Source organism: Falco cherrug, chromosome 9 (assembly GCF_023634085.1).
Source record: "Falco cherrug isolate bFalChe1 chromosome 9, bFalChe1.pri, whole genome shotgun sequence".
NCBI lineage: Eukaryota > Metazoa > Chordata > Aves > Falconiformes > Falconidae > Falco > Falco cherrug.
In genome coordinates, this window is record NC_073705.1 from 47,558,357 (window position 1) to 47,577,767 (window position 19,411).

The window sequence follows — 19,411 nt, forward strand, 5'->3', positions numbered from 1 at the left end:
TCATTGGTCCTGTCTTAACTCTCAGCATCAGCAGCTTCCTTGGCAATGAACTGGAAGCTACCCTTCCAGAGGCCTGCTGCCCAGCGCATCAAGAATCTGTTCTTAATATTGCTCCCATTAGCTTCATCTAACGTGCCCTACCTCTTAAACTGGAGGAGACAATAGATTGGTATCCATCCGTGTCGTACCGTGCATGATTTTAGACCTACATCTTTTCTCCTCTCAGTCATTTCCTTTCAAGACTGAAAAGTCACAGCCAACTTTAATATTATTTTTAAGAAAGCTGTTCCATGTCTTTGGGATCATCTTTATTGCCCTTCTTCAAGCTCTTTCCACTTTTATGGATTTTTTGAGATGAGGGGATCTTTGTACAGTATCCAAGATAGGGGTGAACGATGACTTTATACATACAGTGCCACGCTAGTGCTATCTATTCCTTTACTAACAAACTAAAGGTGATTTATTTTTTTTTTTAATACTAGCTAAATCAGCACGCATTTCCTTGTTACCTTGTCATAGCCTCTCAGCTTCAAGTCCATTTTTGGGAAATGATAACTTCACTTAAACTAATCATCCATTAGCCACTAGAAGCCCAAACCAAAATTAGCACTTGGGTGTTAAGTGCTGTGCATACCTGTAACAACAGACTGTTCTGGCCCTGAAGGCTTTATTATTTGATAAATGGGACAAAAGGTGAGAAGAAGAAAGTACCATCTTATTTCACGCTTGGGAAGCATCAGCAGAACAGCTTCAAACTGTTTTGCTAAGAGTTCACAGATGTCTTTGGTAGAGCAAACAATGCATTTTCCTCATTTGTAGGCCTTGTCAAGAAGGCAAAACAACTCGCTTTCTTTCACAGCGGTGATTTTTTGTATTTGGGAATACGGACTGAGTTATCATCTCTGGGTTTATGCAGTAAAGCTACTATATCACTTCTTATGGTCTAATGCAGAGTCATTAGAACTCATGCAGACAGTATGACCAGGAACTTGTGAGTTACAGAGGTCACTTTCCAAGAAGGACAGAAAAAATGCTCCAAAACCTCTCAAAGACCACCCTAGATCACTACCAAACAAGGCTTAGAGCTAGCTCAGCAACTGAAATTATTTTAGAGAAGCTTTGAACGCACCTGTTTGAAGATACATTCATCGTTGAAATTCTGCAACATCCAGCTAGGAGATGAGTACATTTGGCTGGAAAATGAGCGCTCCTGGCATCCCTGCACTATCCAAGATAGACAACGGAATGTGGCGGCGCAGACAAGAGTCAGACAGATGCTTCAGCAGAGCCGCTGGGGAGATGGGTACCCGCTCCACAGATTTCATTGCTTGCTCTCCCTTCCCACAATCTCAGAAGACAACACAGAAGTTACACACTGATAAACAGGGAGGACCCTTTCGAAAAAAATTTCCAAATAGGTATTTTTAGAAACACACCTATTAAAGGACCCTTCTTATATCCTAGCAGAGAAACTCCTGCATAGGAAAAAGATGTTTAAATGATACAGTAACTGTCTTTCACATTGATACATCGCTTACAACTCAAAAGTCTAAATAGGACTACGAAGTACCTGAGTAAGTATTACCACCATTGTGCCAAAACAGACAGGAAATACCAGCAGCAGTTAAATGACTCTTCTAAAGAAACAGAAGGAATAAATGCTTGAAACATGACCTAAATTCGGTCATTTGCATCAACTGGATTTTGATTTCCAGGGGCTTGGAATGATGTTACTTCCCAGCAGATAGACATGGCCCTGGTAACAAGGTGATAAGCATTCCTGATCCTAAGAGTGTCTCATCACGTTCCTACTTGTTTATGACACAGGCATGTAGGTTAATTGTATTACTCAGTCTTGGATTGCTGCTGCTGGATGGATCTTGGCAGCGGTGGCAAGATCACATTCTGCAACCCACCAACTGCAAGACTGCAACCGCACGCGACTCATCTTTGTCTGTGGCGCACTTTGATGTGCTCTTCATGGGGCTGTATGCTTAGACCAGGCAAATAAAAACTCAAATGCAGGCAGCAGCAAGCTACTATGAGATGGAATTCACACACACGTCACTTGGTAACTGTGACACTGGGGATTCCCATGGTGTTATTTTTAAGACCCCTCACACATCTGGGACCTAGTTTTCTCAAGGACCGCTGCTAGGTCATACAGGGACTCAGCTTGATTTTTAGTGGGGAGAGCAGGAATTTGCAGTGGGCACTGCTGCCCTCCACCTGTGAGCCTGGATGTGCTGCACTTAAAAACATTTTTTTCTTCAAGGTTTTGGCTAAGCTAGAAGATGAGCTGAGAGCTGGAAAGGATTTTTTTGATACGCATTTATTTATGAATGGGAACTAGAGTGGGGGAGATGGTGAAAGACCTTTCCATTATACCAAGTGACTGAAGTGTGAAATCAAATCATACAAGAGCTCAAAGGGCATAGAGTAGCCACACAGGTACATTTACAGATAAAAAGAAAAAATGGTAATAAATATTTCCCCTCGACAAAGTTTTCTCTTACAACTTGTAGTAACCCAGTTCATGTGAACCTTCTCTCCAGCACACACTGTACATAAAGGAGGAGTTTTCCCCACATGACTTCATACTAATTACCGACAAATAGTCATACAAGAAAAATCTCAATCCACTCATGCTCTTTACAGCCATGATTAGCATTTTCATGTCAGAAGTTCTGAGTGACACTGCTTGCTCGGAATTCATTACTCAATCTCCCTGCATAATGTATAGAAACTCACTGCTAGTGTGGCAGATTACACAGCTCCTTTTACGCAGCGCCCAGGGCACCCTGCAGCTGCCTGCAGCTTCCCAGAAGATTGTCTATACACCACTACTGCCGGTCCATTGAACATCTACGGATAGACCACAGCAGCCTGGGGAGGCATGTAGGACGTTGTAAATGCATGTTTTTAGGCTACAAGAAAAATGCAGCTATCGCTCCCAGTGGACTCACAGAGCTCCAGGAGGTCTAGACGGGTGGCTTGGCTGTGGGTGGGTGGGGAGACGCTTTGTGTGTTTACGAAACAGTATTACAATACACCAGAAGTTACAGAAGCCCTTCTATCTTTTAAAACACAGAAATTTCAATTATAACAGGACTTGAAACTTACAGGGAAATTTCAGTTTATTTACCTGTGAAGTACCACCTCTGGTCTGAGGAACAAGTAGTAAGGTAATAGTATCAGACATACTTCTAGAACGGGTTAGTCATGCTACTTCATCTTATATGAGTAAGATGAGTGGTGGAGCTTGGCACAATCTTACTGAAAATGGAATTGCCTAGAAATTACTCATCAGAGGAGACTCTTAGCAGCTCCTTCCCGGGGAGCGGAACACGGCACCGCATTGCCTCCCCCCCCCGCCATGCCCAGAGGCTGCCGCAGTGCCCACCTGCGTGGAAACCTACATCTGTTCTCTCACCACTGCTGGCTCCTGCCCTGCCTTGTCCTTCCTCTCGCTGTGTGACCCCCCTGACCAGGTCCCGCTTCTGTGAGATAACCCATACGTAACTGATAACACCAAAACCAGAGGACTACTGACGCTTCCTGTAATCGCTGCCAAGAACACTAGAAAATGCAGCCAGGTGAACGAAAGGGGAAGAACATCACACATTTAGTATTTCAAGACCGACAGGGTGGTAGCACGGCATTCTAAGTCAAGGCACGTTTTAAATTTAATTTTACTTGCAACTCAAGTGGGAAATGGTTGCCATGTTCACAGAGGCAACCGTGTGGGACGCACGGTCCCATGCAGCACGTCACCAGCAGCACCCCAGATTCCCAACTATATGTCTTTCACTCTCCATCCCTGATACGGTACTTGATTTTTGTGAATTGCTTTCTCAGGGGTCTTTGGTGCAGTTTGGTCCCTTTTCTGAGCTTGATCTTTTCCCCTCACCAATATTTAGCAGCTTTCTAAAAAAATGTCATGTCTTCATGACCTTTCTTCTCTACGTTGTTTCTCAAGAGCTCTGCTTTAATCAGCTGCCTGGTAAAACCTTGGGTTTTCCTTGAATTTGTCTTCTGTGTAAATATGATGGCATGTTGAGGTAACAGCTGCCTTCGTACCTTGTACAAGGTGAATTAACCTGTCTGCACTAAACTAATTCTAACAATAATTGGAGTTTCAAGACATGTTTTTCAGTTGTATAACTTCACAACAGGTGTTGAAAGCGAACAATGGTCAGATAGCATCAGTCTGAACAAGAATCACCCAGAAATTAAAAGCTTCACAGATATAACAAGGCTAAAAAAATTGCACAGTTTTTTCTAACAAACAATTCTGCTGGAACCAACCTCACAGTACAGAACCTCTCAGTTCCTTTCTGCTTCTTTTGCAATTCCACCACAGAAAGGGTTGCCTACCATCAGCACATAACAGCGTTACCGCACTAGCTAGCACGGAGCGTTATGACACACTTAGATGACATAATTCCATGTGACAATCACCTGAATACACAATGTCCCACCAAATGCGCTAACAAGTTGTCAGGTGCAAATTAACATGTGTTGCATTTATAACTGAAGAACCTAATTTTTGGATAATGAAACGTTTGGTGAAATACTTAAAAGCTCAGGGTAAGAACTTCTATTACCATTCAGAGGAGTCAGGAGTCTAGGTTTCCGTAACTTCTGATTCTGTCTCAGCATTGCTCCTGCACATTTTCCCATCGGTTTGATAATGGCAATATGAAAGTAATGCTTCTTCCCAGCGCCACCGTTCATAATTCAGAAAGGAAAAGTGCTGGCCAAATAAGATTTCTTGTGAAGCAACATATTCTGCATAACTTTATGAAGCGGCTATTTTCACCAGTCGCTGACTAGGACAGCTAATCAAATGGGTACGTGGGTTAAGTCCAAACTTCACGGATTCTGCATGTCTTAAAAATGTACAAAATGTACATTCTCAGAAACACAGAAGCAATGAACAAGGGAAAAATGAGCATCAATTATAAATTTGAAATATAAAAATAGTTGGTGAAAATCTGAATGAATTTAAATATGAATGAAAATAAGACTTCAACTCCAGCATCCCATTAAATAACTGTGGGGTATTTCAATAGGTTTTGAAAACCAACCAACCAAAACAAAATAAATAAAAGAATACATCCCTAACAACAGTCTGAACACTTCTAAAAATATTTTACTACTTCTAGTCTTTGACTAGTTAAAACTTAATAAAATTAAAACCCTGTCTCCATGTTCACAGTAATCGACGTGTTGGTACATGAACAAAGTGACAAACGAAACTAAATGTTCCAGAATAGTTCAATAAAATCCAAAAAAACAACATCATGAAACAACTGCGGACAGACAGGAAAGTGTAGATTGTAAGACTCAATTAAAAATGTGATTGGTCAAAACTCTGACCCAGGGGAAAAACAGAACTGGTAATCCCATAACTCTCAGAATGTCGAATAAAGCCAAAAATGCGTAGAGAAGCCAGTGTATTTGAAAGCAGTAGATACAAGTGTTTCTAGGGAAGCTAACGTCCCTGTGTGTAACTGCATCTGTCAAAAAATACAGTGAGGTCAGTAACTGGAAAGATGCTGAGCGAACCAAGCAGACATCTTCAATACACGGGGAAAAGCTTCATCTCGTCTAGCCCACACACTTAGAGAAGAGAAGCTTTTCAACAGAAGGATAGACTTAAACAGCAGAAACCCAATTATTACGATTTAAGCAAGGAGTTCCTGGAAATGCAGTTGAACTACGTAGCAAACAAACCAGTAAGTCCACCTGTGCCATGCTGTACGCTAACGCCCGCGGGAGTCGTGAAGCAGTTGCTGTCTGCTTGCTTCATAAATGAAACTGCATAACTAATTAGGTTCCTCCTGGACTATTTTTACATTCCCCTGGAAAATTCTGTAGACTGATAGAGACAAGATACCTCAGCAGGAGATTTCAGAGGTCTGTCTGATGCAATACATATCCTGTGCTCCTTTTAGAGAGAACAAACGTGACTAGTGCACTGACACAATGACAGACGTTAGGAGTTATATCCTACGTGGGAGTCAGCGGGATTTCAGTCACACAGAAAGTGGAAAACCGTAATAAGGTGACGTACTGGTAATAATTCAAAATGCAAAAAAAGAAAGGTAAGCATTCATGACTGGAGGTTCACAATACAGGAGGATTTGTACAGACTTGGAATTTAAGCAGTTAAGAGGGAAGTGGCCTCTGGTTAAATATACGTACAAATAAAAGACTAGGTACCAAAATGTAAAAATACATCAATTAGTTTTAAAGGGAAGCAGAGAAGGATAACAAATGAGAGCATCATATATAGCAACTCGGGTGAGAATCGTACAACTGTTTTATATGCTGTCTAGCTTACTTCTTCAAAGGAAAGCAAGCAGCTCTGTTCACACACAGCAGTCCCATCCCTGTTGTCTAAGCAGCGAAAGAAATGGGGTCCTTCTTCCATGGTTCTAATTGGTTTTCAGTCTCTTGCTCCTGTAAAAGGCATGGCGAAGTGCATGGCAACACAATACGAAGTGCACAACCAAAATAATGTGATTCAGAGATCCATACCGACTAGGTAAAGAAAAAAGTAAGGAAATGCGGAGTATTCTGAAGTTGTTCACCAACTGATAAGCACACTGATAAGCAGAGAAATCACAGAGAAATACTCATGTAGGTGGCTGCCTGGAAGCACGTGCAAAATGCATGACGCAGAGCGCTCAACACACAGAACACGCTGACGGAACGTGGGATGGGAGACAGCAGCATCAACTGAACACACACGTCATACCTGCCCTGGGGTCCGGAGGTGACATCTGGGAGAAACTCCACTTTCAGAACCGTCGTAGCTTCCTGAGACTTTGGAGTAAGGTTGAAAAATATACAGCGCTTAAGGACATCACGCGGGCTCTTCATACTGTTCTTCATCCCTACAGTGCTGAAGCAGGTTTGCACACAGTGTCTCGCTGACACTTCTTGGGAGCTTCCAGGAAAACAGAACACCAGGAACAAAATATTCATTAATTATTGGCTGGAATGAATAAGTATTTCTTGTTTCACTAGAGTGCCCTGTAACTCAGTTTTATTATGTTGTCCTAAAAGCCCATTGTAACGGGTAGTGCCAGCAAGGAAGGCAGAAGCTGACAATCAGAAACAAACCATTTTTTTTCAATTTTAGAGAAAATAAATTTCTAGGCTAGATCTGTATCTATCTATCTATCTAAATACCTGTGTATATACTTGTGCGCATCTCCATCAACAAGGATTTGTGTCTTTGTGCAGCTGTGGAGTAACTGCTCTATCTCAATTACATATTTGTATAGGTTACTCGTATTCTGAGACGGTTACGTAGTCCCTATGTATCTGAATGCATTTCAAAGGTGGGTTTAGACTATACCACAAACGCCATATACAAACAGAGAGATACTCACTAAGTGTCCGTTAAGTTCTCAGCTGCAAAGTGACTGGCACCAGTGGCCGTGGCTAAGGAGGGGTGTAGAACTCTGCCGGGACAGGACCTGTGCGCGTCACGGCTGGTGGAATACACACAGGGTCGAATCATCTTGTGTCGCGATTCAGGCTGCTTACACTTAAACCAGGCAGAGAAATCAAGCAGATTTTGTAACTCAAAGGCTGCGTTTTGAAACCAAGTCCTTCAACTTTAAGATGGGGGTGTATTAAAAAAAGTCATCTTCCAAGGTCACGTAAGTCCCTTTAGTGACAGGCTCCAACTGAAAGAAGAGTATCAAACTCGTGATTAGTTAAAACAAAGACAAAGCCAACCACCTACCGTGTGGGATGTTTAATCCCTCCACACATGCCAACCCCAGAGACAAGCCCTCCTTTCCTGTTACTCACATCATGCAAAGATTCCATTTTCAAGTAATTACGACTTGTTTAGGTGACAGGCAGCGCCCTGCCTACGGAACTGCAAGTCACCAACACCTTGCTCGCCGGGGATGCTGCTGCATGCGATCCCAGCCTACCCGCAAACTTGCATTCGTAATCTTTTATTCTCACACCTTTTCCTTCCTGCAGCAAGTCCTGCTCCTCAAAAAGGTACATCCTGCACAACTGACCGCCACGGTAACACAAAGCAGGGAGGGCAAAGGGGGAAGTTGGTCGTTTCAAAAAGAAACTCAAAATTTACAAAGCAGCTGCCAATTAGCCAGACCTTAATTTTGCAAATTTATTTAGGAAAAAAAAAATTAACATGAGCAAATGAGAATACTTCAGTGTTACAACAGAGTATATAAATGTCTAGCAATAGTCAAATAATTTGATCTTTAAATACAAAATAACCACATGAACACCTAATATACAGGTTTCATCTGAATACATATTTATTAGATAAATATTAGGTTGTCACATCATCTAACTACATACAGTTTTGCAAGACTAAAAATCACAATTATTTTTTCTGACCAGTTTAAAGTATGAAATGATTGCATTGTACTGTACATACAATGTACAAACAAAGACAATGGCCATTTTTGCATGTTACTTCAGATTGTACTTCTTTTTTTTTTTTAATTCTCCTCTGATCGTGATATCAAAAATTGTACAAAGTATGAATTTGGTTACAATTTTTTTTTTTTTTTTAATCCCCGTATTTTTCTTCATTATTTCTGTAGCACCCTAAAAATACACAGGTGATAGACTAGTACACGTAAGCTAAATATTACATGTAGATAAAACAAAACAAAACAAAGGATCAGAGTATATTACAGAAGTGAAAGTGAAACAAATGCTGAGACTCCACAAACGCTAACAAACAGGATTCATTTTCCACATAAGATGGAGCTTCAAGCTTTTTTTTATTTTTTCCTGCGAAATAAAAACAATGCACATTCCAAGGAAAATGAATGCATTTCTGTTAACATGTCTCTATTTGTCATTTACATATGTACAGCTGTCCCTTGAGTCTCCGCTGCAGACATTGGCGTGTATCTGTCAGTCCTATAATAATGTCCTGGCAGCAGAACTGTAGATCTCTGTGGGTTCTTTCCCAGATGAACTTCCATAGGGAAACAATTAAAAAGTAAACAAACAAAAAAAGAAGAATAAAAATACTACTGGAATTTCATATAATAATTAAGCTTTAAAAGAAATTACTGTGATTACCCTATTTGCTAGGTTTTTTTTCCTCTAAACTTTAATACGGCAGTGAACAGATAAAAAAATAACTAAATTTTCATTTAGAAGCTTTTTCATACTGACTCCACTATACAGTACCTGAATTTAGCTGACAGATAACTTTTAAAACTGTCTCGAATGTCCCAACATTTGGGTGATGGGTAAAAATCGTATTTTCTCTCTTATGTTCTGCTTAGAAACCAAATGTTTCTGTAAGCTTAAAAATGTCAACCATCCACTTTAATTCTCTATCACTGTACAAAGCAGATGCAAACACTGCTCCAAACACATTGCTAATAACTATGGGGGTTTTTTTTTTCCCTTTATGCTTTCCAACAGGTACTTTTAAATGATGCATTTTAAATACTACCAGTTAGCAAAAGGTCAATCCTTAACATACCCGGTTTAAAATACTAACGTTGTGTTTAAGAGAAAAATCATTTCAGGTGACTAACTTAGCTGCTCAGGAATCAGTGGAGGGTGGATCATCAAATAGAATCAACTGAAAAAAAATCTGAGCAACAGTTCCAACTAATAGTGAGAAATCTTCTTTATTCCCAAACCTATGGCTTAAGAAACTGCCCCCCCCCCCCCCCCCCCAAGAAAAAACCCCAAACTCTAAAGGGCATAAAGTCTGTTTATCATTAGCCACCCCTGCGAATGACTTCAATACCTATATAAACAATGCAGCAAAAATACAGGGGGAAACTACTACAGTAAAATGGCTACAAAACACATCTGTAACTGAAGAATGGTCTCTCCTAGGAATTGTGTGATAGCAGCACCACACCACAACCATGTTACTATGTATTACACCAAGGTATCTTTAATATTCTGTAGAGATCCTCTACAGGTTGTCAAGCCTACATAAGAAAAAAGACACTTCTAAGCAGAATAAAATATACTGTTTCCCTCCCCCACCCACCGACATCCCGAAGTGTTACCGTGCCCCCGTTTCAGCGACCGGAGCACCAGCAGAGCGGTATCAGTATGGTACCTCACACGCTTGCTGCTTGCCTCAATGCATCTTTACCTGTTCAGACAGCTGGTCCTAGGTGCTCTGCTCACCTGGGCAAACGAACAAAACCCCTGCCATCCCCAGCCCACAGCCACCCACAGTCCATGAACATCGGTCGGTCAGTTGGGTTTGGGTTTTTGCCCTAGGCAATCATGTATTATTATGTTTCCGTGACAGAGCTGGGCCCCGATCGTCCAGGTACTGCCTGATGTATCAATTCATTAGACACATAAACGGATATGAAATTTGGGCTAATTTATCAAAAGAAAATGGGAAGGGGGGGGGGGGGGCGGGGGACGGGGACGACCCAACTCCCTTATTCTGTTAAAGAACCCTCAATTTTCATTTTTAAAAAAGGACCCATATTTTTCTTCAGACAAGGTATTTAAAAACACCAGCAAAAGTATAACCAGATCATGAAAATGTTGAATATTATCAAAGACGATACTAAAATATTCACAAAGATATTTACAATAGCAATTCTTAAAATAATTGATTTTGCATAATGAACAGCGCCTTTCTTAAAAAAACCTGAAACAGGAAAAATATAAGTGTGGGACCATCTCTACATAATATGTTTGACAGATTCAATACTCCTACTGGAAAACAAAAGAACTAAACCGCCATTTCCTTTAATATCTACAGCAAGGTGCTGCTGACTAGCATATATATATCATGACGCATGTACAGCAGTAGTGGGAAACATTAACAAAAAGAGCAAAATAAAACAAAAACCGCAAAGAATTTACAAATATGACTTTGGTGAGGAAAACAAATCCAGAGTCGTAAGCACAGAGCATGCCATTTACAGCACGGCAAACTAAACACAGCCGGCTAGGAAGCTACTCTAGTCAAACAAACAGGAACAAACAAAATTTTGCCTGGCACTTCAGTTTAAAAACGTGGTGTGGCGAGCAAACGAAGGGTGTTTGCTTGGATTTGGGATGAGGAAAAGGAGTAGGGTCAGATTTGCTCTAGTAACAAAAAGAAACTAAACCAATAACTGTACAGTGGGCAAAAGCTGAAATGTTGCACCGCAAGGGCAAAGTTGGCACACATGCACTTCTTACACAGCTACTGTACATCATTTATAAGAGAGAGAAAGAGAGAGAGACGAAGAGCACAGAAATGGGCACAGAAGCAATAGGAAGCTCATGCAGGAGCAGCAACCACACGAGAAGCACAGATCACAGAGGCAAGACAGTGATTGTGGCAGCAGGGTCTCATGAGGGCAGTAGCAATCTACTGACAGTTACTTAATTCTCCCCATGCCCCGTCCTTCAGGAGAAAGAGCTCATCCCAGCAGCCAAAGTTTAAAAAAAGAAACTGAAGGAGGAGAAAAGAAGAAGGCTGAATTATCTGTAACAGTCACAGAAACAGAACGCAAAGCAAAACGAAAATGAAGCTGTAAGATGTCTGTCCAATGTCAATGCCCCTTCTCAAGCCGATTATTAAAAATAATTATGCAGACAGTGACGTTACTCTCCCTCCATCCTGCAATGATTTCCTGGCTGCCTTCAACCCAGCTCGTCTTACTACACGTGGTGCGGTACTGACAGCGACGCAAACGCTCGGGGCACCGAAGGCTGCAGGAAATAATCAGGAACAGTTTGGTTTGCATCCCCCCTCCCTCTCTTCTCCATTCCATATGGCATACACGGCAAAAAGCTCTACTACAGCAATCTCAACAGCTGGATGTTAAAGCAGCCACGAACGGTACTGACTTGAAACCAAAATCACAAAAAAAACCCTAAACATCACAAACGTATTTATTATGCCCCACCCCCCCCTCCCCGGGTGTTTCCAATCTGTGTGTTTGGCTAGAGGAATCCTCTGCAAAGAGGTGGTGAAGATTCCTGCGCTCGCAGAAATACCAACACCCACGGCTGCGGCCTGAAGACTCTCGGGACTCCGTCACCGATGTCGCATTAGCTAAGCTGCTGGCTCCCTCTGACAGGCCTGTACATCATCCCTACCTTTGCCACCTGACTGCAGGATTTGTGCTTTTTTGAGATTTTACATGTTTTTGTTATTTTTTTGTGTGTGTGGCCAGGACAATCGCTCCAACGCAAACCTGTGGTTGGAGGGGGGTAGAGGGGAGGTGGGGTGGAGGGAGATACAGTTTCAAAAAACTGGAAGAACACGCGTTGGAAGGACACTCTGAGACGGGTCAATTATAGACAGTTCCATTTTGTTGCCTTTTCTTCCCTTGCCAAGATTCGTTTTTGCCAAGATACTTCACACTATGTTTATATCACAGAACTCTCTCTCTAGAGGATGAACAACAAATGGGGTTTCCAAGAGCTGCACAACTGTCTGAGCTTCTTTGTCACGTGTAGCACGGCAGACTCGGAGATTACTGCATTTATTTATGGTTTGTTTTTGTTGTGTTTTTTTTTCTCCCGTCACTTTCGCAGTCTTTGAAGCTGACAAAAGCAGTTCCGAGATGAAGAAAGCAGGGAGTGCACCATTGGATCAAGTTGTGAGTTTTGTTTTCTTCTCTTGTGGAAAAGGAGTGTTAAGATTCCTCGCTGTGCAGCCACACACGTGTGAACAAGTGAAAGGGATGGGAGAATATGTATGGTTTCAGTTGTTCTCAAAGAGAGACAGAAGGTCATCATTGCTATTGCTTGGCAAATCAGGAGGATCCAGGTACGAAAGCAGCTCATCAGGATTTGTGAGTTCTGGAAGCAGCTATAAAATATAAAGATAAAAGGAAAATTACAGATAACGGAAACACAGCTGAGGAAAAAAAAAAAGGGATTAAACACCACGCATTCTTGGAAACTGTCTTTCATGTGCACACATCCAAATAAATCGGAAGGCAGCAGCGACACAAACCTAACACCCTGTGATGATACAGTATCCGCTTGTTTGTGAAAGTGTGTTACGCGGTTTTCACCTGTGAATGACATTACCATCTCAATTTGGGTTTCTCAGCCAACCTCCTCATCAAAAAGTTCATCAATAAACAAAGACTATTTCCTGGCTAGTGATGCTGACAAAAACGTCTCGATAAATGCTCGTTATGTATGTGAGTTTCATATAAAACACTGAATAAAAACTTGAAACATGCAGTTTGAGTAATACACGTTTGAGCTTTAAGGTAGGTCAACAAAGGCTGGTCTGACGGACTCGCACGTCGGTGTGCACACCGCCTGAAGCCTGCACCCCTATAGAAAGGGGCAGCCCGGTCCTTTCCTCACCCCTCAGCCACCCCCTACGCGCCTCCGTGCGCTGATCTAAGCTCTGGGGCAGCGAGCTGGAGCAGGGAACTCGCCCAGGGTTAAAACTAGCCCAGAAAGAAAAAAGACAAAAGAAAAAAAAAAAAAAAAGAAAAAAAAGAGGAGCAAACCACATGAGGAGTACGGGGGAGGAGCGGCAAGGCAGCTGGCTCAGTCCTTTTCACTTCTGTGGCAGTGAGTTTACAGCGGCTGGCAGTGCTTCACTGCAGCGCTGCGTGCAATTCCAGACATTTAAAGGGTCAGGGGTATAACACCCTGTCCAACGGAAGATGCGCTAATCTACACAGCGGTTTAAGGTATCAAGAGGAATAGTTGTGGGGGCTTTGTTTATATTTTTATGAATACTGCATTTCAAACAGAAAATTTTGTTTTTCCAACCGTCACTCAGATTCTTTTTGGTCTGACAGGTAACAAGCAAATTGTAACTCCTGGGTTGCATACCAGGCAGCGTTTGCTGCTCTATTCGGCATCTCTCCATACCCTACTCAAAAGTAAGTGTCATATATAAAAAACAGCCAAGCAGAGTTTGTAATAAAGTCCCCTTTGTATTCAGTATTGCGTTAAAGCAAAGACAGAAAAATATGGATTGCTTTAACGAACTTGGTAGTAGGTACGAGAAATTCATTTTAAGTCGCTCTATGTTTTCAAATACTGTAAAACTAAAAGCTTGACTGCATCACATTTAGCATGCAAATATTATATTTATATGCTTCTATTACTCCTGTGCAAATGCAGCTTCATCTTCTAATGTTATATGGGTGAACATATTTTTCAATAAGCTAAACGTGAAATGGAGAAAAAAGCTTATTACTTCCTAAGCATCTTGAAAAAAATGCAACGTCAAGTTTATATCAACAGAATCTCCCAGAAGGAATGCTTTTCTTAAAATACCGCCTCCTTTTATTCACGGTAAAAATGCTATTGTCATAGTACTACAGTAAAGATATAAGGCTTTTAAATGTACTTCACCTGCTATCGTAATTTTTTATGAATATCCTGTACAGAAGCCCGAAAGACAACTGCGGCCCCACCAAACATGTAGAAAGTAAAAAATGACTGGATTTGTCCTACGATTTTACACCTCAATTCTTAAAAATTCAACATAGCGGCTCTGAGACTCATTCTTGTATACAGGGGATTTTAAAAGCCTTTTTTTTAGACAGGTGAAAGTTTTAAGCAGTATGTTCGGTATCTCTGCAGATGCAGTCTCCTGAGCTTTGAGGGTGACCTGGGCTGGTGTGAAGCCCACCGACCTTAGAAAGGACCGGCTGGCTGGGCACTGAGGGTGCCGCGCTGCCGCAGGGGCTGCGAGGCGGGAGGGGCAGAAGCTACAGGAAGGCGCCAGGCTTTGGGGCAGAACTCGGAAAGGTGCACCCAGTGCTCCTGAAGTGCCACTCGAGAAGCCGAACCAGCCATCTGAGTCTGACGCCTCTGCCGAGGTCCCAGTGCAGACCAGCTGTATCTACACGAGGTACATCCTTTAAGCCAGGTTAAACCCGGAACTGCAGCACACCGGAGTCCTGAAGAATTAACGTGGCCGTGTCAGACGGGAGCGGACCGAGTTGCCGACGGTACGGTCCCTCTGTTTGCTGCACAGGGCTTCCTTCAGCCCGGTGCCCCCACACAGCCGCTCAGAGCCGAACCCATTAAAATACTCCACCTGATCGTGACTGAGCTCACAGCTATTTCAAAGAACTACGCTCCCCACGCTGTACGGCACTGGCCTTCCCGATGAGCTAAGATGATTTCGGCCTCCCGTTAAGAATGCAGCGTGCCTCCATCAGGGAGGACCACAGCACTGTGATGAACGCACAGGGTTTTCTACTTTGCTTTTCACTGAGGAATGAGCGTCTGACCCGTAACAGCATATTTTATGTTTCTTAAATATCTGAAGGAAAAAACCGAGGTTTTTATTTCACCGATTAATATTGCTCATACGGGATCCTTAAGGGTTCAGGACTCTAACTGCCACATGAACTATTGTTCCCAAAGGATGCGCGTGTGACCGACCGTGTTGTGCGAACAGCAGCAGCCTGGTTCAGATTGAAGTTAGTCCTGGGCACTGCTCCTGTAACGGGAGCATCCCCCCCTCCCCCCAACCCCTCCCTCCCCTCTGCGAGGCCACCTGCCAGCACGTGGCTCCTGTGTGACAGAGGAGTTAAGTATGCAACAACAGTAAAATACAGATATAAATTCAAGGCACAGAGGCGAACATTTCTCTAAGAAAATTACACTGTGCAGCAGCAGACTTTGGCACAGACAGAAGATAGACACAAGGCAACGCATGACTCAAAACGAAAATCCAATCCTAGCGCGAGGGAGTTTGTGTTTCGGAAGGTGGGTGGTTAACCAGAGCGCTACCTCGGGTAATTCAGCTCCGACGCCGCTGAACGGACGGTAAGAGACAGAAGGTTACTTCTGGCCTTGAACCTAGGTTTATCTTAGTTTAGTTGTGAGCTGCCTTCCGCGGTGGCTAAGGAGGCAGAGGACGTCCTTGTTTCTTTTCCTACGTGGCGCGCCAGGAGGAAGAACCCGTGCTGCCGAGCCGCCCGCACGAGCGGGTACCAGCCACCGCGGGCTGTTGGCTGCAGGGAGCGGGGGCAGTGCCGCAGCGCGGCCAGCACAGATCCCCCTCCCCCGGCCAGGGCATCTGCGGGGCTCAGCACGCGGCTCACTCGGCACAGCTCCGCCACGGGCACAGCCACACACAGCCGTCTCCTTCCTCTTATGCAGGAACTGCGATGGCTCCAGGGGCCAGACGAGCGCTCGAACCCCCGTCCAGCGGTGAGGGGGAAGGGAGGAGCTGGCTCCTGAACTGCAGTCTGAAGAAGTGCCGGCCTCGGTGCCAGGCAGAGGTCATGGCTCGCGCACCACGCGGCTGCTCAAACCAGAACCGTGCTCCCAGCAAGCCAGGAGCGCCCTGTCACCTCGGCTGGAGCACCTGCGCCCATGTACCAAAGCATGACAGGATGGCATGTGCTGTGGAAGCGGCTCCCCGTCCCCACCCCCTCCCCGCCCTCCCGCCGCGATGCGAAGCACACGCTATGGCAGGCAGATGATAGTATGACACAGACTTACATCCAGCGAGGGCTCCGGCATGTCAGGTGCTCCCTGTCCACCAGCCTGACCCTCTAAGGCTGAGGAGGGATTAAAGGTCAGGTCACTGTGTGGATGGTTGCTAGAAGCGGCCGGGGGTGGCTGCCGGGACTGCTGGGTAGGAGGCCCGCTGTGATGTAATGGCTGCCCTGACTGGCTGCTGGGGTGAGGGACGTGCAAACCTTGCTGCATGGAAGTATGGGACTGATCAGTGCTGCCGGGATGAGGGATCTGCGGAGGAGGAAAAAAGCAGGAAAAGAAAGTGAGGCCACAAGGTACAGTGCTCGCGGTGCCTGACTGTAACCACATGTTACAAAAAGAAATAACTTAAATAAATTAAAAAAAAAAAAAAAAGACACACACAACTAAAAAAACCAAAACCAAACAAAGCCCAAACAAACAAAAAAGAAATAAAAAAGCGCAATCAGAAAAGAAAACTCCATATCCCAATGCCAGAGGAAGTGTTTCAGCTTTTTTGGAGGTTTTCTGCAACGGGGCGATTAACACATTGGATTTGTGCTGTTGGTTCGCTTCCTTGTGGTGTGGGAAACCGCACTTGAAGATGCAAAATAACGAACCCCGAAGAGAAGGTAAGGAGGCTTATGGGTGCCCACTCAGCATTTGCAAGGCAGATGCTTTTGCCCTAAAATATTCCATGAGTGAACAAAGAATTGGTTGAACAATGAACCCTACGCCAGGAAACCAAGATCTCTACAGCAGGAAACTGATATCCCCATGCCAGGAAACTGATTAACTGAGAAAATGCATCATTTCTGTTCAGCTCCCTTACGGGGTTGCTTCCTGACACCGCTGCCTATTCGTGGTTCAGCTCATTACAAACATCTTGCAAACGCCAGTCCTTCCCCGCTCCTCTCCTCCTCCTCCTCTCAGAAGGTAACAATCCTTCTAAGGGCTGAAGATTTTGCTTGCTGGTATTCGTGGGTTCTGACGGGTGGCAAAACGCCAGGTCGGCTCAGTGAGCAAGCTCCCCACCCATCAGCAGAGGTGCCGCAGGTGGCTGCACACCTGCTGACTGCACAGTACAATGCATTAGCTTAAACTGAGCTAATCATCGCACTTCTATTTTGTACTCATGCCGTAGATAAGTTCTCTAGCAAAAGTTTAGTATTTTTAATATTTTTCCATGGGGAATAAACTACCAAACCACATGCATCTTCCAAACGCTGTTACGGAAAAACATCTTTCTCACATGACAAGAGAAGCAACAAAACCGCACAAGCCCAATTCTTCCTTCTGCTGCATGTCACATTTGACGCTAGTGGATTCTTTGGGGCTTGACCTTGGTGCCATGAGAAAGAAGTGTCTGAATGCTTCAGAATCAGATGTCTCATGTTAATTGGGCATATGGAGAAGCAAAAAATGTAAACATTTTTTGAGGAATGCTACATATTGCCACAAAGTGGAGCTGAAATAAAAGAACAGATACATACAACAACAGCATGAAATTCATCCAGCCAAGCCAACAGAAACCAGCAAAATGCTATGTCAGCATCGACCCTTTTGTACCACAGCAAACTGCAAGGTTATTTTAACCTTGGTCTTCAGTTTTGGAAAGCAAAACGGAGGTTATTACAAAACTTAAGTACAATGTTCCCACGAAATTAAAAAAGACTACAGAAACAAGCATTTAAAAGAATACATTTCACCACTCAATGAAAACTGGAATCTGAATCGTGATCCACTGGGACAGTCACGCTCAGCTACAGAGAGGTCCTTCTCAGTTCTTTGGTAGTATGATGGTTGGTGGAAACGAGCAGGATTCTATCTGCAGCATCACGTTTGAGCCTCTTTCCCATATAAGAGTTTAAATTAACTGTTAAGAAGTACTGATACACACTCTTCTCTCCGTTAGGGTCACAGTTTGACTACTTGAAAAGTATTCTGCAACCTTACTGTTGTTACCTTAGGGGGAAGCTTGCACAAAATCTGCCCACAGACCACTGCTTAACGTAAATCCATCTGCAGCCTAAACACTCTGCAAAAGTTCAAGTGAAAGCAGATGTCTATCCAAATAGTACCGTCATGTGCAACACAAAGTGTGGGAATTGTGGAAATTAAGAAAGCTTAATAATAACAAAAAGTAAAAAGCAATTTAAGACAGTGTTGCTAAAATGGGAAAGCAGTTTCCAGGAAAAAACAAAACGATTATCTTGAACAGTCTCCTAAATGTATCCCTGAATGCACAAAGCAAGAGTTATATCGGCATGTTTATATCAATAATAATTCAAACCGAGAGGCACTCATATGATCTTAGATGTATTTCAAAACAAACAAGCAGGTTAGAAATTCTACACGATGTTTAATATAGGCAAGCATTATATATATATATATATATAAAAAAAAAAACTGTTTAGTTGATAAGGCAGTTATCTTGGGCTCTGAGATAACTGTTGGATAGGGAGAAATTGTTCACTGTGAGACTGAGGGCCACCATAATCTTAAACGGCCATCGCAGGTGCAAAATCCGTCTGGCTTTGGCCACAGACTCCACCAGCCTACCTGTGAGAAAGCAAAATGCTCAGGACTTCAACACTTTTCTATTTGCATTCAGCTAACTAATGATAAGTTTGCCGTGGTGCAAAACCATTCTAAGCAAGACACTTTGTGTATGTTCAGCTCGTGTCTGCAGCTCCCATCATTCTATTTTAAGAACACTAACCCACACTATGAACACAGAGTCTAGCGAAGCTGCCTTTGCTTACATAGCAAGGTAAATCCAGAGTTGTTTTTAGACGCATAAGCTTTGGCACTCTTAAAACATTTACAATCTATAAAAAAAGAGCTTATAGCAGACAACTACATCTTCAGCTTGACAGCACAAACCGCAACTCTTTACGAGCCCAACAGTGACCTCTAGGAGAGCCGAGATGTATAGCTGTAGAGCAACGGGACCTGCCAGCTGCAGAACAATATGCTTTTC

General features: G+C 43.3%; 1 protein-coding gene across 10 annotated transcripts in view; it reads right to left on the bottom strand.

Annotated features, from left to right (window-relative positions):
* Positions 1-8,150: 8,150 nt before the first annotated feature.
* Positions 8,151-19,411, bottom strand: part of ZMIZ1 (zinc finger MIZ-type containing 1) — a 307,669-nt gene continuing 296,408 nt past the window's right edge. For 9 of the 10 annotated variants that reach the window (XM_055719930.1, XM_055719928.1, XM_055719929.1 and 6 more), the window contains 2 exons: positions 16,453-16,701; positions 8,151-12,823 (listed from right to left, as the gene is read on the bottom strand). In XM_055719930.1, the coding sequence (XP_055575905.1) occupies positions 12,716-12,823; positions 16,453-16,701 (357 nt within the window). In that variant the 3' untranslated portion in view covers positions 8,151-12,715. The remainder of the gene's footprint in view (positions 12,824-16,452; positions 16,702-19,411) is intronic. The other variant, XM_055719931.1, reaches the window with a different exon arrangement.